This window comes from Phalacrocorax carbo, chromosome 4, assembly GCF_963921805.1.
Source record: "Phalacrocorax carbo chromosome 4, bPhaCar2.1, whole genome shotgun sequence".
Lineage (NCBI taxonomy): Eukaryota > Metazoa > Chordata > Aves > Suliformes > Phalacrocoracidae > Phalacrocorax > Phalacrocorax carbo.
In genome coordinates, this window is record NC_087516.1 from 82,422,264 (window position 1) to 82,445,753 (window position 23,490).

At 46.7% G+C, this 23,490-nt stretch overlaps 1 protein-coding gene across 9 annotated transcripts in view; it reads left to right on the plus strand.

The window, feature by feature from the left end:
• Nucleotides 1–23,490, plus strand: part of SLC4A4 (solute carrier family 4 member 4) — a 231,685-nt gene that overhangs the window by 112,574 nt on the left and 95,621 nt on the right. For all 9 annotated transcript variants that reach the window (XM_064450722.1, XM_064450721.1, XM_064450714.1 and 6 more), the window contains one exon: nucleotides 21,465–21,600. In XM_064450722.1, the coding sequence (XP_064306792.1) occupies nucleotides 21,465–21,600 (136 nt within the window). The remainder of the gene's footprint in view (nucleotides 1–21,464; nucleotides 21,601–23,490) is intronic.

Here is a 23,490-nt window from a genome sequence, read left to right on the forward strand (position 1 = left end):
AGCGGGAGTGCTTTGTGGCTGCAGAGGTCCCCCCTTTCTTTGGGTTGACGGGAGACCCCAGAGCTGGGATTCGGTGGTCCGATCACGCAGCCTTTGTAATGGATCTTCCCTGTAGGAATGCGGTGCCCCTCGCAGTGCTATGAAGAGAAGCTTCACTTTGTGATGCCTCTTTGCATCCATGCCAGAAGAAAATAGTTCTCCAACTTGCTGGAGCTAAATTCTTGTGTGAGGGGCCCACTGCTTATATCACTTCCAAGGTGCAATTCTTCTTGCCTACCCCATTGCCAAATGGAATATGAAAAGGAATAAACCTGACTTGCATGTCTTCAGATGAGGAGGTCCTCTATGAAGACTGTTGTACTTCTCCAGAGGTTTCCTACAGCTGTTTGTAAACGAAAGGGAAAAGTCACAAGTCCAGCAAGCTTTTCAGTGCTGTGAAAACCACTTCTGTTTATCACACCTGTCCCTAAAATCACGTGCTCTGCTTAAAAATATTATTAACTTCCAAGAAAAGGATGCAAATAGATAAATAAGGAGTTGCTTTCTTACCAGCAAGCTCTAGGATGTGGACAAACAAAAAAAAGATTTAGAAAATTTTAACAACTTCTCCTTCCCCCCGTACCTTTGCTCATCCTTAACTCCATAGGAGAGGAATTCATTCTGGGCCCTGCGCTAAACAGCATTTCTTGTGTTGTGGAAAACACCAGGCAAGAGGAGAGGGATCAGCGTGCATGGCCCTGTAATAAGCAATATCATCTAATGGAGAGGCCACTGCAGCGGTGTCAGGCGAGCCAAGCTGCATTTTTGGCTCCCTGTCATGAACCCTCTGGGTGATCTTGGCCAGTTTACCTCTGCTGTTGCTTGCTTCCTTCCAAAATCGGGTGTTAATCACAAATCTATGAAAGAACTGACCGGCCTTCTCCAGAGCTTCGCCAGCATCTCCCTTTTTTTCAGCCCTCCAGCTGATTTTCCTATATGTGTTAAGTGGCCATGATGTAAAGATACTCAAAAAAGGTACTTGTTTTTTGCTTACGCTGAGACTTGCGCTGTAGCAGTTGCGCTGCTGCGGTTGGCAAATGCCGTGTCAGCTCCAAGGACGTGAGAAAGAAAGGGCGAATGTCGAGAGTTGGGGTCTGAAGAAGATGGGAACTGGCTGGTCGTCGTGCAGGTAGCTGATGCGTCAGCAGCTACGCACAAGAGCTGAGGGAAGGTAACTATGCTGAAGTGTAAGATGAATTGGTAAGATTGAGATCATTTGAAGCTTAAAAATTAGCCTGTATGCAAACTAGATATGTTTTAAAAGCAAGTTGTGTTTAGGCAAGTTAAAATGAACGCGTGGAGTTGTCGTCCGTACAAAAGCACAGCTGAAGGCTGTGACCGGGGTTTGAAGGAACTGACAGCTTAATTGTGTTTTGTATGAGGGATAGTCAGCTGCATTTGAAAACAGGAGCAGGTTTTGCTTCCTTTCATCCTTGTGTATATACCAACAGTGTAATTACTGCAGGAAAGGGCCAAGTCTCTGTACTTATCGGCTGTCTCCTGCAGGACGCCTTAGCTATTCTCACTTGAAAAGCTGTGGGTGCTGACATCTTGCGCGGGCCCCTGGGACGCTGCAGTTGCTGGCTCGTGCTGGCCATGCTCCAGAGAGAGGAAACACGCACAGTGTTACGTGACCCAGGGTGCTGCCCTGGCCACGGTCACTGTCTACAGGCAGAATCTCTATTAATAGAGCTAAGAACCAGATGATGCCCGCTGTTACGTGAGTGCTGGCTCCAGAGATTACAGGGGGAGGTGTTTTGGGGTATCAGGAAGTCAACTCAACGGGATGCATGTGTTAGCAAGAGAGCTGGGATTTCAAATACTGTAGTCTTGAAACTGAAGGATGCATTAACATGAAAGCATAGATGAATATGATGGAGACAGTTTGGTTTTGATGTGCAAGATAATGAAACTCGTTTCTGGATAGTGCAAAGCTTATGTGTTCCCTTGGTGTGGTGTTGCTCCTTCTCAGTATTTTATTAAACTCATGGTCTGGGGGCTCGGGGACTTGCTGATGTTAGTCAGGCACGTGAAGCATAAACCTGGGACATCAGAACTTGTTTCCCATGGAGGCTGGTAGTGCACGCTGTCAGTACCTACACGACTGGAACTGTGGTACGAGCCAGTGGCTAAGCGTCTCGCCTGGCCTACGCTCTTAGGGGTGCTGTAATGCCAGAGAAGTCCGATGGAAAGCTCGTCAGAGGTCTGTTTTTAAGCACTTCTTTCTGATCAGGCTTTATTGCTGCTGTAGGGTCGAAGATGTGGATGCTGACAGTTGCGCCTATGTTGACTTTTAAAGCCATTCCTGCTGACTTTTCAAAAAATTCTGTCCTAAGTTCACTGGGTGCTTCAATTCTCATAGCGTAAAGTTCAGGGAAATATGAAAAAATTTAAAGGGCATGGTTTGCTATTTCTCTCCCCTCAAGTTGGGTGGTGTATGGTTTTAAAATTGGAAAGCAAGCTGCATGAAAGCAGCCAGTTTTAAGCTCTTGAGAGTCAGGCAATTGAAGCAATTACCACACAGAGGGCAGAACGTAAACGCTATCTGCAATTACAAGTAGGTACATTTGTACTTGCTAGTGCATTTTTTCCCTTGCCACCCAAATCATATTCTGATAGATCAAGGAAATTCTCCAAATTCATAGCATCCAATGAACTATGAGTTGCTAGTGCAATACTCCTCTGTGAGTGGGGAAACCTTGGAGTCAGATACTTGTAGGGCCATTGAAGATAAACTCAACAGGGCCATAAAGTCACAGCAAAGGCAATCTGAATATTGAAGCATATGGGTAGTAGTTTACTCGCATCTTGGCCACCTATACATGAAACACAACACTAAAACGGTTTCTTAACTCTTTTCTCACAGTGGTGCAATAGCACGTAACAATTACAATGGAGCATCTATGGTCCCGGCTTGTGCCTTTGCCAAAACGTAACCGTTAGGACTTGAGTTTTCCATTTAGGTATCTACCTTGAGCTCAGGTTTGTCTTCTGGGGAAGCGGAGGGGTAAGGAAAGCAGGGATAAATTTCTGCTTAAAATTCTAGGAAAGATTTCAGAGAACCTAAGAAAAAAGAATTGTAGTGATCCTCATCTCTGGGAACTAGATCCCACCTGTGTTTTACATCAGGCACTTGAAATGAAAACAGTTGGATCTGTCTGCTAGTTATTGCCCAGGTGAAAATTTGTCCAAACTACCCAGAAGTCTGAGCTTTGTGAAATCCTGCCTGTACACGTGCAGTAGAGAGGCCTTTGAATTTCATAGCTGAAGTCTCCCAAGTCTTTTCGTCTTCCCCCGGATCGATTCAGCCTGCATCCGAAGTCCTGATCCATGTTAGGGACTGGCCTCAACGATTCCTGCCCCCAGTCTGAGTATGAGGAGCGGGGATTGAACAGAACTTGCACTGGATGTAGGACAACCACGCCATTGTGATCTTCCTGCACGCTGCTGGGATATGAAGAAGAAAGTAATAAACCAAGCAATAAAGTGGAATTAGGTTTTGGCTGGACAGAAAAGGGCAGTCCTGAAACTTAGCCTGCGTTGGCTGTGTCCATGCGGTCGCAGTGCCCTCGGAGAGCTGCAAGTGAAGCCCGTTGTCTCTCCGATACGCAGAGATCCTCAGGAGGTTGCACAGTGATGGGGCCGGAGGGAATGAGCATGAGCTGCTCCAGGGGAAATTCCATCTGGGTATGAGAAAAATACTCTTCACTGTGAGAGCAAACATGGGAGCGAAAAGTGGTGCAATTTCCTTCGCTGGAATTGTTCAATCTGGCTTGATGGGGCCCTGGGTGCCTAACCGAAGGCCCTGCGTGGAGGAGATGATTTCCAGAGGTTTCTTCCAACCTAGGCTTGTCTCTAATTCTGTGGTCTGCAGGTGGAAATCTGGAAGAGAAGGCTTTGACTAGTGATTTATACCAGAGATGCGATGGCTGTGAGCAACGAAGGGTGCTTCCTTCTTACAGTATCTGTGCTGTGTTAGATGTATTTTTTTCTTTCTTCACCAAAATCTTCGCCTCCTAATTTTGTGCTATAGGGAGGTTTCGGTGGAACGTATATTTACCCCTTTTACCCTTCAGTCTCACCTTGTGTTCCTGTGGGGGGGTTGAGAGCTGCAGATGGCTAGTTTCTGGGTGTCTGCTATGTCACAAGGTGTAAGTATTTCCAATTTAGTAACTCTCTTGTTTCATGCAAAGGGGTGGATAGCCAGGCTAGTTGTGCTACTCCTTGATTTAAAAGGTTGGGGTTTAGTGATCTCTGACAGCTTTTTTCAACGGGGGTGATATAATTTCTAGCAAAAGCGGGGATTTTCAAACATTTGGCTTTGACTTTTTGAAATACGCAATGATTTCAACTGGACCAGTGCTTACGGCCAAAGAATTGCAGTTATTTGTGGGAACAAACTATTTACATGAATGTAACACATCCTATATGCGAAGGGCGTCAGTGGAAACTCATATAAAGCCTTGTTTTGAGAGGTTTTAGCTTACCAGCAGCACCATTTTTTGTAAGAATCGATTGCGTCGCTGGCTGAAATGGCTCATCAGTGGCTCTGTACCTGAGAAACAGGCTGTGGGAACTGTATTGTAGGTACTTTGCTGCTGATGGTGAGAATTCCTTCCTGAGCGGGCTGCACCTGAGGGTTTTATCTGGAACTCAGCCTTCTGGGGGACCTCCCTCTCCTGCGCTTGCAGAAGCATCGCCTTCACTTCATGCTCTCCTAGCAGTACTTGCTGGTCTGCAGGGGGGTTGGACTAGATGACCTCTAAAGGTCCCTTCCAACCCAAACCATTCTATGTTTTATGACCTTCCTGAGCCGGGACAGCAGCGTGGGAAGTGTCAGCTGCAGCGTTTGGTCCAGCGTTCTCATAAACCTCGGTAGGAGAAAGTTGCCTGGGTGCTTGCATTTCTGCGTCCTCCAGAGGGTATAGAGTAGGACGATGTCTTTTAATGACATCCCATCCATTCAAATCTTTTGCAGTCATAGGTGTTACACGTCTGAGTAAGGTGCGGTTCATCGTCGTTATTCCAGCACCTTCAGCTTTTCCCTCTGCCACTGTCTGATCTTGAACGTAAAGCTTCTACACCTGCTATTCCTGTAGATTCCCTTTGGAAAGGCCAGTGTAGCCTATTAGGGAAAATGTCGGATTATTTTAGGGTCACATTTCACTGGGAATAACTTGGCAAGCACAACTTCGGCTCCCCTTGTTGCCATGTAGCTGAAAAGTCTGTCCAATGCCTCGTAACTCGTCCTAGAGCAGTCTCATGATTTGTTTGACTCCGGTGGGAAGTTAGCCTGCAGGAAGATCGCAGGTCCGGGCGTAGGTAAATGGCTGGCTGGATAGTTCAGCATGTCCTTGGCCATAATGATGTTTTCTTCGATGTCGCCTCAGATGTAATCTGCTGTTAATCCCCCAAGTCTAAACCTGTGACTCCCTAGAGGACCTGATGCCTTTTGTTGAATTTGATTTGCAGCCTTATCAGAAAGTAATGTACATGAGTGACAGCATGCCAACAAGAGACGAGAAGAAAATGAGTAATTAACATATATTGGGTATTACTGATTGCTTTTATGATTATCTGGATTTTAAGGTATTAGCTGGAAAAATAACTCCTAATCCCTTATTAAAGATAAAAGGCAAGTCATTAAAAGTGGAAGGTGGTTTTCAGTCCTGAGAAGCACTGGAAATATGTCTTGGCTCCAGCGGCGAACTAACCTTGAAAGCCTGTAATTCCAAGTTACTCAGCTTAGTTGCTCTCCTCGGCAAGGGAATTTCTGAAGTTTCCCATGTGCTGGGAGGCGGAGGGGGATGCGAGACAAAGCGACCCTTGTCGTACGAACTGCGTGCTTGGCACCGGGACAGGGTCCTTTGAATATCGGTATTAGCTGAGCCCTGCCCAGCTGCCGGGCTGCGAACTTCTGACAGCGCAGTCCGAGGTCGCTTAACGGCACGGCACGCTTCTGCTGGGTGGTGCGTAACTTCAGCGTCACGTTCCTGTTGGGGGCACGTCTCCTCTACGAAGCTCCCGTCGCACCTCGACTCCTTGCTGTCTTGCCAACATCAGCGCCTGCCCTCACCGTTGTGGCCAGCTAACTGGTTTTGTGGCCACTTAACTGGCTTTGTGGCCGTGCGCTGCGCTGCATCTGCAAAACGGGCTGGGCCAAGCACAGACGGCTGATGCCGGCGGGGAAGGGGGAATGAGCGGCTGAAGTGCTGGGAGCAAGAAGGCGTTAAAGCTCAGGAAGGGTGACGTTGCCATGTTACTATTCTTAAACCCACCCGGAGTGTGTGCGTGTTCCTGGGGTCAGAAGGAAAGCAGCAGCACCCCTTGCCGAGTTATAATAATTAATGATTTGCAGAAACTTGCCACACACTAAGGCTTTCTTAATAATCGCATATTTAAAAACAAACAAGTACATTCTTTATTTCTAAATAATGAAATTGGAACAACAGTAAAACTGCAGAGTTTTTAAGTTTAATTCCTGTCTTTTAACAAGTCAGTGTTTCAACACATCATATTTATATTCTTCTACTATACTTTCAAAAAGCAATTTCAAATGCAGTGGGACCAATTAAAAAGAAATAAAGATAGCATTTACCGACCCTAAGGAGACCAGTACTTGTAAAGCGGTTTACATTCAAGGAAATGTTGTTGCGGTGGAATACATTTTGGAAAACACTGCTCATTCCTGGTTTGCCCTTTCCATCCCAAGTCGTTTAAAAGATTATTAGTATTACCTGGCTGTTTTATTCTTCTTGTACAGGTAGAGTTTGACTCCATGCTGAGATGGCTGAGGTCAATTCCCCGAATGCAGAGGAAGCAGTGTTGTTTTGGAGCTGTTTTGCTGTTTGCCTCTGGCTGGCCTTGAGGGACAGCACGTGGAATCAGACCGGTTGTGCTGGGGCAGCCTTTGGCGTTTCCAAAGAGTGAGTTAGCGTAGAGGGTCCTGCAAAAAAGATATCTTTCATGGAGTTAAGTATGTAATACCTCCAGTCAAGATATACCTGGTAAAGGTCACTTGAATTCTGAATGACAATGTCTGTGCAGGAAACGTATGCGATTTCTCTAATGCACTTTGAACCCAAGCCTCCAGTCAGTTTGGTTTAATCGCTCCTGGTGTCTCCGTTTAGCCTACTTGGGTATGGCTGGGCAGCATCCAGAGTCATTTGGGTGCGGACTCCTGAACGAAACGTTTTGGGCTGCTACGGGACACGTGGTTAATAATATCTCCATCTTACCAAAGGCCAAAGAAGTTGGAGCTGGAGCACTTGGTGAGAAGAAGCCTTGGGCACGCTTTGCACAGAAAAGACAGCACATACATTTTTCAAGTTGGATGCATTTGGTTTGATTTTTGTGTGGGTTGGTTATTTTTTTTTTTTTGCAAATACTTCTAATATACAGAGTTGGCTTTTTGTTACTTTAGTTTCTGATCTCAACTCCCAGACCACGAAGCCAAGCAGATCATTAAAACCAGCATGGGGTTTCCAGTCTCTCTTCATTACTGAAAGTTGTTCTGAAAACCTGGCAAAGCGCTCACGTTTGGGCAGCAGATGTGATAACTGGAGTGGAGATTAGCTATATGTGGAGTTCGCTAATGGAAAAGAATAAATTAGGTTGGAAGGCTGCTGCGGAGGTCATCTGGTCCAAACCTCTGCTCAGAGCAGGGCCAACTTGGTAATTAAGTTATTAATGTTGGTTTCTAAGTTAGGATATCATGTCCAAAGCGCTCTTTGGTTAGGCAGAAGTGCAGGTGGAACAGAGACCCGAGGAGGCACACTGATTATTTTTACCTTTCAAATCATTCTGATCTGTTTGGATGCATCCGGGCTGACAGCGCTCAGAGCAGAGAATGCGCACGTGTCCTGAGCCTCCCTTTTAGCACACGTCATGCAAAATTATTTGTGCCACAATGTGCTATTGAGATATGGCCTGGGTGTGCTCTAGTCAAGAAACTGGGAAATGGGGGTGCTTGATTTTGGTCGTCTAGGGTTGGCCGAGGGAAACATCCCTCTGAATGCTCCTTGCATTCCTCGTTCCACCCATTTCATCTGAAGCGTGTTGAAAAAGGTCAGTTTCCCGGTTACGTTCTTCAAGCCAAGCACAAAGAACTGCATCTTCTCTGTCTCTGCTCCTGTGGTTCCACCTTCTCCTCACATGCCCATGGTGTAAGCGATGAGGGTCAGTACATGAGGTATCCTCCTGCTCACAGGTGGAACACAGGAGACAACGTGATCCTCTAAAACACCACCAACGGCTTGCCTGCTTTGGGGCCAAACAGGGCATTGACCATTAGGAAGGTCAATGCTTAGGCAAAAATAACCCCTGTGCCTGTCGCTAATGAGAAGCAGTCGTTCTGTTCAGTCCAAGCCATCCTCGAACTGACCTCCTACTTGTTTTTTCCTCCCGACTGTCTAATAATTAACAAGCTACTTAATGCACAACAAAAGACCAATTAACCCTAAAGCATTTAGTGAACTACATGTAAATTAGTTGTAAAATGTTGCTGTAAACATTAAATGTTAGGCAATTACATAAAGCAATAATTGCTAAAGTTGCATTTAGGAGCTTAGAAGAAAGAAGGGAAAAAAATCTGCTTAAGTAGCGCTTTGGTTCCGAGAACTCTGCTAATGGTTTTGTTTTTAACTACAGCAGCCCCGGTCTGTGTAAGTCCAAACAGGCTGCGGCAGCTCAGATTCGCTGTGTTTTTAGTAGTGGAAGAAAAATAAAGGCATCCTAACCTTGCGCACTTTTTGGAACCTCAGTGTGGTTGAACAGTGGTAGAAAACCTCCAAAGGGCACTACCTGGAATCTAGAAAGAAATGGAAATCAGGTTAAATAATTTCTTTCTGCTGCAGTAGGTGGTATCCCGTGGTAAAGTGTGTTAAATTAGTTGGGTGCCAATTCCTGGTGATTTCCTGGATTGGTTATTGTCATCTTTGGTTTCAGGCTGTACAAAATGTTCCAGACCTTACTAAAACCTTGGGGCAGGACAGGGTCTTGTGAGGTGTGAGCACGAGGGGTCTTGGGCGCTTATTTTGGAGCCCATCTCTATCTTTTCTTTTTTTCTGCAGACACCTTCATGTCCGAGCTGCCTCACGTGTTAGCCTTTGAAAAAGGTTAAGTGTCTTCCCACCCACCTATGTGGGGAAGTTTCACACAAGAAGCGGCTCGTTTGCTTTTCTGCAAAATCTTTAATCCTCTTAATTGGCTCTCTCACTCCGAGGTGGTCCGGGTCACCCACCGGTTCTCAAGCTCCTGCTGCTAATGTTCTTAAATAATTAATTTTGCTCGTATGCCTTTTGTACTTATTCTCCAGTTTTTGGTTGGATCTGCCTTACGTTTGCTAGTTTTGCTTTGACCTAGGCTTGTGTTGGACTAAGATGATCTGAAATGGTACAGTGAAGTGGGGCTTTGCTTCCTGATTCTGTCCATTTGTGCTCCCTTACCGCTTTTGAGCCCCTGTTATTTTGGTAGAAGTATACCTACCTCTGTGCGCCTCGCTTCACATTCCCTAAGTGGTCTCCAAATGCGTCTCTAGATACCAGATCTCTCATTTTTCCGTCGGGGGGGGGGGGGGGGGGGGAAGCTAGGTTTGTTTGAACTAGCTTTCTTCCTTCCACAGTTTTGGCAGTATCTCTTTCCTGAGTATATTGCTCTTAATCACAGTACAGTCACTTACTGAAAGCTGGCCTAGGCTTAGTTGTACTGTATAAATAGACTGGGTAATGGTCTGTTATTTTTTTTGCAGACAATTTGACGAGTATAGATCCTAGCTATATTCATTTCCCAAAAGTGGAAATATTTTATACTTATATTTAGTTGATTGCATTACAGAAATTTGCTTAAAGCCATAAAACTACCTTCCAGAATAGGTGAGTCCTCAGCAAATGCGCTGAAGTTATTGCCTCGCCTGAGCCAATTTTCCTTCTTGTACTTTGGAGGCTGATGAGAATAGCTCTTTCCTCTTCTGCACAGTAGACGCCAAGGTTAACCGCAGAATCTGGCCAGCTGACTCGCAGCCAAGGAAGGGTATATATTGCTAGCCTGACATCGCTTTTCATGAACATCTCATTGGCCTTCTCTTGGTTTTGTTGTTTTTTTTTTTTTTTTTTTACAAATGTCTTTTATGTCAACTTGTTTTCCTTTCTCCTTTGCTTTTGCTGTTGACACTTGCTCAAACGCCCGCTGTGTGATAGCCTGCCAGTTTACCTCCCTTCTGCTCACTTATGAGACATCGTCTGCCGTTTGGGGGCTTATATGAACGGGCCCAAACCACGGACCTATGTGCATCTCTTGCCCGCAGCTGATCCAACTATGCAACCTTTCGAGTTCGCTGTGCGAGAGATACTGAGCAACTGGGTTTCTCCTGTGCGGAGGGATGGGTTTGCAGGTCTTGGTCTGTCTGGGTTCCGCTCCAGAGTAGCGGGGCACATCTGAAGGTGCAAACCTTTGTGCACGGACCTTGTCGGTGAGCCAACAAGCCTGTTTTTTTCCAGCATGATCGTGTTCTGTGGAGGTTTAGTGCTCACCTCGGAGGCGGGGGGCAAGTCCGTGAGGCTAAGAGTAAAAAGGAGGCGGAAGCTTGAACTTTACTTGCCGTTGCAAGGGGAAACCGGTGATGTGCAAGAGCTGCAGAGGTGTCACCAGGCTTTTCAGAACAAGTTGAATCAGGAGTTTCTTTCTGAGAAGGCAGTTGGAAGGACCGTGCCGCTGGCAGCCTGGAGCCACTCCGAGCCTCAAGTTTTAATGGTGGTTAATTTTTAAAGGCAGGAACGAAACTGGTTATTGTGCCTGTGTCTCAATAGGGTCTTTCTGCTACTGAAAGACTGTTCCAAGAGCCCTTTTCTGAATTGTTTTGACTCAGAGGGAAAAAGAAAAAGCTCTCAGAGAAGTGATTTATCCACCAAAAGCTTTGCTTTGCCACACTACTAACGGAGGGTGGCAATTTCATCAGGGTGATAGTAATGTCTCCAGGGATGCCAAGTGAGGGAAGTGCTGAGGACAGGCTTTCATCAGGATTTAAAATAGGGAATAAATGCAGTCACCCAAAATTGCAGGTGTTAAGAGATGGATCTACTTGATCGAACTTGCTTCGCTGCAGCAGGGAATTATGAGGAAAACCAGCATCCAAACATGAAACTAACTGGTTTTCTAAGCGCTCTGTCAAGCCAAATCCTGCTGCTCTCCAAGTCAATGAAAGCCTTGTCTGAATTCTCACACTGGCTTTGCGGCTTTTTAGATAAGTGGCTGTTAACCTTTAAGAGCCAAAAGGGCAGTTTGTCGCTGAATGAAGCTTTTCAGAAGGTGAAGGGAAAAAAAAAAAAAGCTGAGCTTTTTCAACCCATCTCAAAGGAGGTTGGCGCCTTCCTCCTGCTGATATTGAAGATAAGGTGGCCTCCTAAGCTCAGAATGGATTTAGGCTACCAAATCCACACATTAGTGCTGCTAGTGTGGAGATGCGCGTTTGTCGGAACAGCCAACATGGCTTCCTCATCTCCCTGGAGAAAGGGAGGAGGGAGTGCCTTCCCCATCCACCACCAGCTCTGGTGAGGACCAGTTCTAGCTACATCAGTAAGAGAAACCTCTTCGTGTTTATCTGTATCTTCATTTTTCCCGCTGTCAACCGCTGCAGTGCCCCTTTGCTGTTCTTGATTCAACCCAAGCAGGAGAGCTGTACTCATTGCTGCCCGAAACGATGCCTAGTACTGAACCCCACCTTTGATAGTTTTACACTTGGCAGAGAAAAGGTCACGTGCTGGATGCTGAAGAAGTATTTGTCAGCCTTGAAAACGAGATTCGCCTCAATAGGGCTTCTCTTGTTAGTTCTCTGGCCAGGTTTGCGGTACCCAGCTTGGGTGTCTGACCCCCAGCGCCTCGTCCTGCCACTTACACCTCTGCCAGATGAAACCACAGGGTTGGCACCCGGCCATCAATACCCGCTTGGTAAATAATGGCCCTGTGTGCAAGGCAATGGAAAAATCAGACCTAATTTATTTAGCTCTCCCTCTTTCCTCTCTCCCAGCGATAACTTGTGCTTTTGAGCCTCGTGGCTGTTGGGAGCCTGTGGCATCTCTCTCCGCCGTGGTGTTTGAGGCAGAGCAGGTGATCGTGAAGAAATAGCAACCTGCGGAATGCTCTCAGTGTGTGCATTTTGCTCCCGTACACCAGTTGGTCTGCTGTAACGACAGTAAGGAACAATAACGCGCTTTCCCTCTATGCCTGAAGTGGACGAGGTATTTGGCAACACGTAAAACGGGGCAGAATGAAGGGAGTTGGAAGCAAAAAGTGCTGGATGCCAGAGACATTCAGTACTCCTTGAAATACTGCCTGGCAACAGAGATGGGCTCCATTTCAGCCAGAGACACTGGCTGAAAAGCACGTGGGACAGCGGGCTCGGCACGCACCGAAGCTACAGGAATGAAAAATGAAAACCCCTGCACGCTTGCGCTTGGCGTCCGTCCTCTGCGGGTCGGTTGTCTCCTGTCGAGCCCTCACTGAAGAAGGCTTCTAGAAGTGCTGAAATGGCCAGAGCTGATATGGAGATTGATTGAACTGGACAAACAGACAGTGATGAAATCCTGCTTGTGAGAAGAGCTTAATAGGCATAAAATTGTCTGTTGCAGCCGGAGGGCGGGTTTTAAAGCGCAGAGAGGGAAGGGAAGTTTCTTCTTGTCACCGCATGGAAGCTTAAATCCAGAAAAAGAGCCCGGAGTTGTTATAGGTGTGTCCTTAAAAATGTCACTGTGCTCTCGCCATTACCTAAAAAAAGGGGCACAGGTAAATGATTGGGGGAAAACTGAATTAACAGTTAGGCAGGAGGGCTTGTAGCTGACGCAAGGAGATGACCACACTTGTTCAAGGACTGCATCACATCAAGACAAGTTTTAAAATTGTCTTTGAGGGAGCCCCGTTAGTGTTGGAAAAGAAAATGGTACCTTATTTTGCTCGCCAGAGGGACAGGTATTTTCTCTTGTGCTAGCTTATGTTATGCTTTGTGCCCACGTTGTGCTGTTGACGCCGATGGAGGTACGGGGAGGGGGGTTGTGCACGGTCACTGATGTGGTGAAGACGTTTAAGATACTAGAATACAACCCTGGCAGGATTCCAGAGAGGTAAACAGCGCACGTCTCTGCAAGAGACTGTGAAAGCCATACTGCTTTAAACAGGAAAACAGAGAAAAGCCAAAGAAAAAGAAAAACGCTGAGAACTAGGGAGCAATTTTTGAACTTTGTTATATATGGCAGCCACTGTGCTGCTAAATGGTTTAACTGGAGACTTGACTTGAACTCAGGTCCAAGGGAGGTGTGGTGCCAGACAGCATCTCGTATCTGTGTGACGGTGGGAAATGTTACAAAGCTCAGAAAAAAGCCAGGCTTTCTCTAGATGCTGCTTTTTCTTTATTAAAGTCTTTTTGGCAGCTGCTCGGTAATAGCTCCTTAAAAATGTGCTGCTGTAGCAGTTTCACACAACTTGGAAGTAAGATGGCTGACCTCCAGGGCTAGTCAAAAAATACCGTTGTTATCCATATTTTGTAATGAATTGCTTGTTATGTAGTTTATATCATGCCAGGGCTTATAAACAGTGCGGTTTGTTACAGGGCACAGGCTACAGTACAGAAGCATGGGCTAGTTGTTCAGTAAAAAGAAGCGTCAGGGGCATCGCTGCCTTTGATGTAATGAAAAATGGCACTCGGTGAATGTAGAAAATGAAAAAAAAAAAAAAAAGTGATAGAGAAAGAGAGATTCCCTGTTTTCTAGCAGTTAGGAAGCCAGTCGCTGCTGCTGAGCATCTAGCTGCAGCATACCCGGAGAATTGCGCGACCCACATACACCCGATTCCGCACCCTTGCGGTCGGTGGAACCTTGCATCGATTTGAGCAGGCAGAGTCTCGCGTCGTTCATGTATTAAACATTCAGTCTGGCTCAACCTGCTAATTGTGTATCTGTGGGAGGCTATCAATAATGCATCTCACCTGGGATATGCAGCTGCCTCTGCTCCTGACGTGTTATATGGACACCGTTGTTACTGCCTGCAGCTGAAGAAACCGGGCAAACTTTGCCAACAGTTATTGACAGCCTCTCCTGCGTGGAACAACGTTGGGAGGAGTTCATAATTAGACTGGCGGTATAGCATGCGATGGCCTCTCTGGCATAACTGTGTGCTTGGAATTAGCAGTCTGACTTCTTTTATAGGCAGTGCCTTTTATGTTCAGGCTGGCCAGCTTTTTCATTAGGTGATGTTGTTTTGAGCTGTCTGCTGTAGATGAGTCGATTCGAGACATTTTTGGAAGAAGGGTCTTTTTTTCTGTCCCTGTATCCCCAAGGAATGTTTCAATAAAATATCTGTAGACAAAACTTTCGTACATGATCTCAAGAGCACTGAAGACAAAAGGAGCTGAGAGTGCTCAGCAAATTGTTATGTAAAAGCTGCCATTCTTCTGGCACTTGAGAGAATGTGTTATTAGCAAGCATTTGTCTAATGCTGAAGATTTTTTGCAGATCAAAGACTTAATATATGCCACATGCTGCAGAGGAGCTTACAGCAGAATGTGTACAACCATGCAGTACAAGAGTCCAGGAAAAAATGGATTATTCGAGAGGCAGCCAGTGCTATTCATTATGTGCTGTAAAGGGTCACGATTGAGGGATGGGGGGGGATATTTGCTTCAAGATGGATCAGGCAGCTTGAATAGCATTCTCCACTTCTGTACCCACTCTAGTCGTGAAAGAAATGGCCCGGGGTTGGGAGCTGGGTAGCGTGGCGAGTGTTCCCCGCAGGCTGCCAAGCTCAGCTTGTGGACAAGTCTAATCTGCCCTGTGACCGGCCAGCACTGAGTGCAGCGTCAAAAAGTGATCGTTTGTAAGAAAAGGAACAAACTAAGCAAAAAAGAAAATCTCACGCTTGCTTAGAGCGATTAGCTGGAGGGTTGATCATCCAGAGGTGGGTTCTGCGAGACGCTGGGAAAGGCCCGATGTGCGGTCACCGAGCAGCGTTCTCAGGTGCAAACAGGTCTGTGAAGCAGATGCCACGTGTAAATCTCGGTGCAGCTGACTTCTTCAGGGGCGCCTCAGGATGCTTTCACTTGATAGAGCACTCAGGGAATCAGGAAATCAGTTCTCAGCCAGGTTGTTCTGCAGAAATTGGTATTACCTAGTTTGACCTTTATCTCTTCTGTAATGGGAATAACAGTTCTTACCCGTAAAGGTGCAAGAATAGCAGGGAGAGTCTATGCAGTGCTTCAGAAACGCTAGTAAACCAAGTGCATCCTTTGCCTTACCTTGTGGCCTTGGCTCGGTGTGTCAGAAGCCAGACATGAACCGGTGAAGATGTCCCATACGATGATTTTTAGTCGCTCCTGGTTTTAGGTGTGACTCCGTTTGGGTTAGTCTTTCAAGGAGGCTGGTCAAACTGTGAGCCATAGAAGCCTTTCCTGCATGCTTTTAGGTGGTGCTCTTAAGTCTTATCTCTCATTCTCACTGTGAAATCTTACCCTGGCCTCGATTCAGAAGCAGTTCTTGCCAAACTGAGTAGCTGAACTAGCTCTTGCCTACATTAATCAAGCCAGGTAGATGCAGAGCAAGAATCTTGCTGCGAAATGAAGATAGCGTGAATTCTGGTCTTATCAGCAAAGTGTAATCGGCGCTGGTCCAGGTTACTGCTGCTTCTGATGACACCCCTGTTGTGAAAGGGGTCCAAGGGGAGATGGTAAGTGTCCACAGTCTGCTCTGCAGCTGGAGTCGGTACGAAGGGAGAATCAAAATTCAAGTGAGTTGTGATTTCCCCCGCCCCCGCCCTTCTTCCTGGCCTCCTGTCCTTCGGAGCAGCTTTGCACTGTCCGTAGCCTGCAGAGCTCTGTCCTTGTGTCTCGCTGTTTGTGATCTGCAAGGCGTGAAGCCTAGAGAGAGAGAAGGGGTTGTTGCTGTTAGGGGGATTAGAATAATAAAACTGCCTGGTTTGCTGCTCGCATCGCTAATGCTGACTGGAGCATGGGGTTTTGTCCTCAGTTATCCGTAGTAGAAACTTACCCCCAGATAATGCCTTGAACTGCGTCTAAACACACTCAAACTCCGGGGCTTGTCTATGCAAGAACGGTCAGGAAAATGGATGGCAGTTGATCAGAGGTATAGATCATAAGGGAAATGATTAAACTGCGTAAGGTCTTGCATAGACATTAACACACAATTAAAATTGTTGTGGGTAATGGATTGGTTTTGGAATTGAAGTCAGCTGAACTAGAAAGAAAACGACTTCAAATCTGACGACAGTGCCTGCACAGGTTTAACTAGCTTGCTCTGGCTTCAGAAGGATTTGAACCAGGTTTTGGCTGAGTGAGAGCAACCCCAGAAATTAATGGCAGTATAATCATGTCCTATTTTAATAAGTATTTGGAAAGCACGTTTGACAAATAGCCTTCCTTGATAATGTTACCACAGGCTTTGAGGAAGGATTTACACCAGGTCTTTTGGGGATTTCTGTAGCTGCTGATGTACCCCAGAGTAATGGAGACCTTCATGTGAGATGGTCTTTTTGGCCTTGAATGGAGGAAGCGGTTGACTGAGGTGCAGGTCCCAAGGGCGTATGGAAGCGTCACAGGCAACAAGAAGCTGAAAAAACAGGAGGAAAACCGTGTTGGTTGATTGGAGAAGAGGCTGTTTAATTGTACATCAACACAAATGAATCCCCCCCCGTCCCCCAAACCCAAGGCAGCATCGTACACCCGGAAACAACTTCCAGCCACGGCAAGCGAGGCGCTTGTAACTTGGCACTGGAGCAGGAGGTGACTTTAGGATACTGGTCGGTAGCACGAAGCCCCCCGGCATTTCCGTGCGCAGCGGGGAGCACCACAGGCGCCGCGCCTGCTCTTCCATCGTGCCGGGCAGCGAGGGAGGGAAGGCTTCCCAACAGAGCCAGCGGTTGCGGGAGTGGGACCGACGTCGGGCTGGGAAGTTCATCTGTGGCTGATTTGAGGTTGTCGCGCTAGAATGTGTCTCTCTCTATTTCTGAGCTCCCTGAGATTTCGCTTTGTTGATGGAGATTGATTTTGCCTTTGGGAACCCGAGGGTATAAATCGTACTCGTAATTGGCCTGAACTGAACTAGGAGAAACTGCTGATGTGTTCATTCTCTTCTGCAAGTGATGTATTTTATAAGCCGCCTCGTGGAGCGCTTGCGACTGAACGCAAGAAGAGCAAAGGGAACAGGGTCGCTTACAGATGGCGATATCTCTGTTCAAATGTTGCATTGGAGCATTTTACCATCTGCAATTAATACCTTAATTCCTCCCATTCAGGGGAAAAATATAATCGTAGCCATCTAAATCTGTGGATTAGCATTTTCTCTGCTACATATGTCTGTTCATCGTCAGGTTGTTTCTTGAATGAGACAGCGAGGAAAATAATACTAAAAAGACTTAGCGGCGGCGGCAGCTGATCCTGTCGTTAATGGCGCTGGTTCCAGCAGCTCCTAAACTGGATGGATTAGGTAGAAGCGAAGGTGATGGTCAAGGCTGGGGGAGGCTGGTGGGGTTGATGCTCAAAGGTCAGGCAGGGGGAGGTCTGCAGAGTTCACCCCCCGGGCTAATTGCTCTCCAGTTCTTAAGCCTGGTACTCAGCTGTCTGCCCTGCGCTGAGCACACAGTGTTCGCTCCGGAGATTAAGATGAAAATATGTTCTCCTTGCTAAAAGAGAGCACATAAACAACCCATAAACGGCCCATTAACCTACAAAATCGCAATAAAGAACATGTGGTAAAGTGAGCTATAGGAGACCTGTGACCCAGCAAATTCCTTAATTGGATTTTGGACCTTATCATCTGTGTTAAATGCAGCTAATAGGAAATCAGCAAAAGCAAAAGAAAGAAGAAAAGAGAGAAGGGGTGACCTATGGTGCGCGTCCAGGTTTGGTGGGAGCGCTTCTGTAACGCCTCTCACGATGCTCAGTGAGCAAAATGTCGTGGGTGGTTGTGGCATTATCGTGTTAGGGGATCCGAGGATCAGGGGTAACACTTCTGTGTAATAAAACCACTTCAAAATTACTGAAAAGAGAGAATTTTCCCATTGGCTGCAACCAAGGCCTCCAGCAGCTCTGGAAGCGCCGCGGTCACTTCTCTTACAGGCTCTTCCATCCAACTGATTGCTGTGCTCCACGTTGCTTTTTGAAGCAGTAGGATGTAAATTTATTTTATTGCTTTTCCAGCTGTGATATTTAAATTCCGTTCAGAATCCAAAAGCATATTGAGAGTCAGGAGTGCAGACCGAGAGGGAAGATGATGGAACATGCATGTTACGGGCACTCCGCCAGCAGGTCTTGCTCTTCGGCTGGAGGGTGACAGCAGAGTTCAGACACCATCTGCCACGAGCTGTGGTCGTCCCGCTGCAATTCCCCAGGCCCTTTCCACCGCTGCGAAACCACCGAACGGCTGGAGAGCGGCAACCGCTCGACGGTGGTGTTCTTGAGCTGAATTCAAACCAGTTAAGGGTAGATGGAGAAGCAGATCATGGAAGTCTGTGACCTCTTGCAATAAGCTGTTCTGTGTGTTCTTCGGCCAGGCATCGTCTTTTAGTTCTCTGTGTTTAAAGGCCTTACCTGAATATTTGGTCTCTATTTCAAGAGGTATTTTTTCCTATGTACACCTAGTGAGAGGCCTCTGCCCTGAAGCACGTGCAGAAATCGAACCCTGCCTCCTGACGCTGGGGTATGTTGGTTTCAGCACAAGCTTCTGGCCCCAGTGGTTGGTTGGGACCGACTGTACAAAGGCGAGCTCAAGCGTTACGCCTAGTTGTGTTTTTAGAATAGGATAATCCTAATTATTTAGACTAATGTTTGTTTTAAAGGTGTTTTAGATGCAGATTTTTAGTCCAAATTGCTTTTATAATTGCAAGGACAATTTTCATGCATCAGGTTCTGTGTTTGCAGATACATTTTGGAACCGTTCTGCAAAGTGCGTCTGTTACATCTGAGTACAATAATCAAACGCTCATTATGCACCTCACAGATTCTGAGAAAAAAAGAAAATCTGTAGGAACTAGTGGTTGTGTAAGAGTGCTAATTACCACGGTGGTTAATATGTATTTTTCTGTAACTAAACGTCTGTAAATCCAGCTTAGCAATACTCTTCTCTCCTGTTCGGAGCATATCAAAGGAAAGCTTTTGGGTTTGTGGGAGGTGACGGGTTCTCTCAAAGGGAGGACTGATAGGGAATGCGAAAGCCTTTGTGGAGCCACTCTGGGCATCTCGCTGAATGGTGGGCAGCGTGATGTGGTGGCAGAGGCGCAGACCGGCCGCTCTGCGGTGGAGGGCTGCTGCAGCACGTGGGCTGGGGCGGTCGTGGCTAAGGCAACTGCGGTTATGAAACGGTACCCTTGAAACGACGAGCTCGGGAAGGGAGTGGCGATACGCGGTCACCGGGGTGTACGTGCAGTTAACTATTTGTCCTGGGGGTCGGCAGGGCTGCAGAGAAGAGCTGTAGGGGCCGCGTCTCAGGGAAGTGAAAATGGAGGGGGAGAGTAGATGGGGATTTCTGGGAAGAGGTGTGGACCAGCACCGGTTTGTGGTGCCTGAGCGGGTTTCACCGGTGCAGACACGGCGGCGGTGTTAGCAAACACGGGTGGATACGCCTAGCTGGCCAGGAGAGAGGCTGCACTGCTGTGCTCTGTACGAAGGGGTGGTCAGGGCTTTCATAGGTTTCCTTAATGGGATTGTGCTTCTGTGATGGAAGGCAATGCTGCTGAGGACTTCACGGCAGGAGGGAGGGGCGTGTGAATGTCCCTGCTCCCGTTTAAGTGAGAGATCATCATCACTTTCCAGCCTATTTAGCAAGACATGGGGTCCTCTGAAGACCTCTTCAGAGGTTGCCTTCTCTGGTGCTGGGTTGGGATGTTAAAGAAGGGACACGAGGCTGCTCTATAAACATTTAAAGCCAAAAGAGTGGTAGGTGCGAGGGTGCCCCACAACCTGTGCTCCCCGTACCGTCCGGGCCGAGTGCTGCAGGGGTTTCCAGGTGCGTGGCTCGGTGTGGAGTGATCCCTCCTGCCTCAGTTGTAGGGCTGGTGTGGGGCAGCATGCTTGGATGCCCAGGGAATTGCAAGGGCATTTATGGCTGCAAATATACTTTCAATAGAAAGGAAATCTGGTTTATGTTATGAAAGTATTATCACCCTAACTGATGAAGAAATCAGTTTGCATCAACCTTTGCTTCGTAGTTTAAGAAGAAAGCTATGAAAGTTTCTTTTAAAAAACCAAAAAGGTGGGGAGGAAAGGGCATGTTTCTTACTGGTTCCTTTTTTCACATTACAACTTGAGACTTTGTTTACCCTGGAAAAATCAATGGTGATTGGACACCTGGTGTAATTAATTATTTTGCAACAGACAGACAGCTGATCTTTTGAAAAGAAAGGAGTTTTTAGCAGAACTGTTCAAAGTTCATAGTCTGCTGTTTAACTCTAATGCTAATAAACATTCAGCAGAAAGGATGTCTGTCTTAAAATCTCACATGATCACACCTTCATTTTAAGGTGATAGGATCAGAAAAAAACTGTACACCCTGAGAAGGCATCCAGCAAGGTGGCTCTTGTGGCATGAGCTCCAGCTGCCTTTGGGAGATGCCCTTAGGTCTTGGGATGCGGACAGTGATGTTCTCGGGTTTTAATTTTGAATCACGTGTGGTTCTTAACCAGGAAAGGGTTTCTGCTAATTTTTCACGAGCCAATAATGTAAATGAACTTTGCTTGCACTATGAGAAGGGCATGCGTTGAACATAGTTTCTTTTGCCTAAATGGGAAGTCTTTTCCCAATGGGAGCAGTTGTTTTTTTTCAGTGCATTGGTGCCTGACTAAATGCGGTGGGTCGCATTCTTCATGTATAGATGAGACAACCTTTCTGTTAAATATTCCTGTGTTCTCCAGCAGTAGGTCTGGGGAGGTTACAGCCTGCCTCGCAGGCCAATGGGAGCCCGAGCCTTGTTGGCAGGGAGGGGAAAGCCAGCTATGGGATGCTGTCACAGCAAGCCCCAAAATAGTTTGGCTGAAACTGGTTTTACGTCATATAAAAAAGGGGGCGAAGGATCTCAGCTGATCAGAGTACGAAAGGTCCTTGGGCACGCACCATAGAGCATATTGGTTTTGAGCTTGATAGTGCTTTTTTTTTACAAGGGCTGCAAATTGCTGTGACATAGTTAAGGACTGTAGGAAGAGGCAAGTTTTCCTGAACTTTACTCCCAGCTTGAACTTTTAAGACGTTAAGTGAGAGGCGAGAGAGGGAGATAGACGTACCCTCACTCACGCCCCTCCGTCCGCAGCGACTAGGATGTCAAATGGAAAAGACAGCGTGGAGAAACAGCTGAATGGCTTTGGGGAGAAGGGGAAGGAGAGGAGCCGCACGTCCCTGGTCATCTCTCAGGCCGTTAACCGCAGTATTTTCACCTCTGCAGTCTCCCCTGCTGCCGAACGCATCCGCTTCATCCTCGGAGAGGAAGATGACAGCCCGGCGCCCCCGCAGCTCTTCACGGAGCTGGATGAACTTCTGGCCGTTGATGGACAAGAGATGGAATGGAAGGAGACTGCAAGGTGGGTCGCTTTTCCTTTACCCTGAAAGGGAAGGGCAGCTGCACAGGACCCCCATAGGAAATGCTTTTTTAGCATTCAGTTGGGGTAATAGCTGTGCTACAGGGTCGCTTGGGGAATCCACAGAAAGGAGCCTGTGTAGCTCAAAGAACCTTTCTTGGGTAAATGAGGGAAACTGAGGATATCTTTAAATATTCCTTTAAAAGAAAAACTAGGAAAAAAAGGAGTGCCAGATCTATTTGCGTAGTTTGCCTATGGAGAGCCACCAGACATATGGGCTTGCTAGTGCTTTGCAAAGAATGCTGATGTCTTGGCCGGAGCTGTCAGCAATGGGTGCCTGAATAAAGCCTCTGCAGGTGTGTCAAAACTACTTCAATTTCGTTGGCCAAAAGTAGGTTTGAGCCTGACCCCACCACGCACCACAAGTTGGGAAATTTTGACAGTGTCCCTCTCCTAGCGAGTTACTGCTGAAATTCATTTTAAATAGGCAAAAAACCCTAAAGGTTTCTTTCTTTTGAGGAAGTTACTCAAGGTGCGTGTTAAATGCTGGATTGGGTTGCCTGCTGTGAGTTTCTTGGTTAGGTTCTCTGCCTGTTTCTTTGCTAATGCTGTTGGTTTGGTCAAAAAACCATTCCAAAACACTGGCATGGTTTTTTGATCTGGTTGACACAAGTTACGTAGAGTTTATTTCTGAGCACCACCAAAAGAGCCATTGGATTGGATTTGTGATCTAAAGGCTGCTGTTTAGCCTCTAGCCTTAAAAAGTTTTGATGGTTTTATCCAGTAAAGATACCTTTCTTGGGTTTTGCCATAAAAGGTAAGCCCCTAATTGCAGCCTGTTTGCTGTGAAGGCCTGAAATGTCCCACCAGAAAGAGGCGCTCAGCCAGCCGGGGAGCGGTTCAGGGCTCCACCTTCCCTATTCCCAAGCCCCATCGCTTACCCTGGGGCTTTTCATTTTCCTTTATTGTGGCTGGGCTAAGCTCTTTCCCCACCTTCCAGTCTTAAGGGTACCTCCTGTGTTCGTAGTTAGCCCGTGTTGTTTGGTTACCTTAATCTTCTTTACCTGCGATTTAATGAACTGCTCCACCACCTACCCCTTTACCCCCTTATCTTCTTTTAGTTTTACTTCTCGGTCACTTGGAGAACCTATTTAAAGGCTTTTCACCTTTTACTCTTTAACTTCTTACTTGTTGGTCATCCTTTTCTCCCTTTATTGCTTTTCTTCTCTCTTATCATTAGTTCAGTACTTGCATTTTGTCATCTGTACCGCCCACCTCTGCTTTTCACGGGAAATTGTGCTTCCCTCTCGCCAGGCATAGGTCTTTGGGAAGGCGTTTTCGTGACATTTTGTTAGAGCTTTTCCACGATTCAGACCTTACCGTGCTATTTCTTATCGAGCAGTCTCTTTGGTCTCTCTTTTGCAGTATGAATATTGGGAAGCTCTGTTTTCCTTGAGTCCACAGGTGGCAGCCATCAGCAGACAGGTGCCCCGAGTCCTGCGTGACGGATCGCAAAGCGCTTTTTTTTCTGGCGGGACGTTTGTCAGGAGCTCTTCGCTCTTGCGTTGAAAGGACCCTACAGTGGGATGTGCCTGCGCTCTTCGTACTGTCAGGTGCCTGTAGAGAAAAAGGGAGATTTTCTTCTTCTCTGGCAAATGATTTCTGGTTTTACGTGCTTTCACACGTCTTTGGTAGAAGTGCTGGATGGAGCTGTATATACGATTCTCTCTTTAAAGATACATATGTACAGTAGATGCTTTAAGCACCCTCTTGAGGCACTGTGTAATTCCTAAATTTGGCCCACCCTCCTGACTCGCATGCTATTTTCTTGATAGCGATCTTGCATAGTGTATGGTTGTTCAGGATTTTTCAGTAGCTTCCTTGAAGTGACTT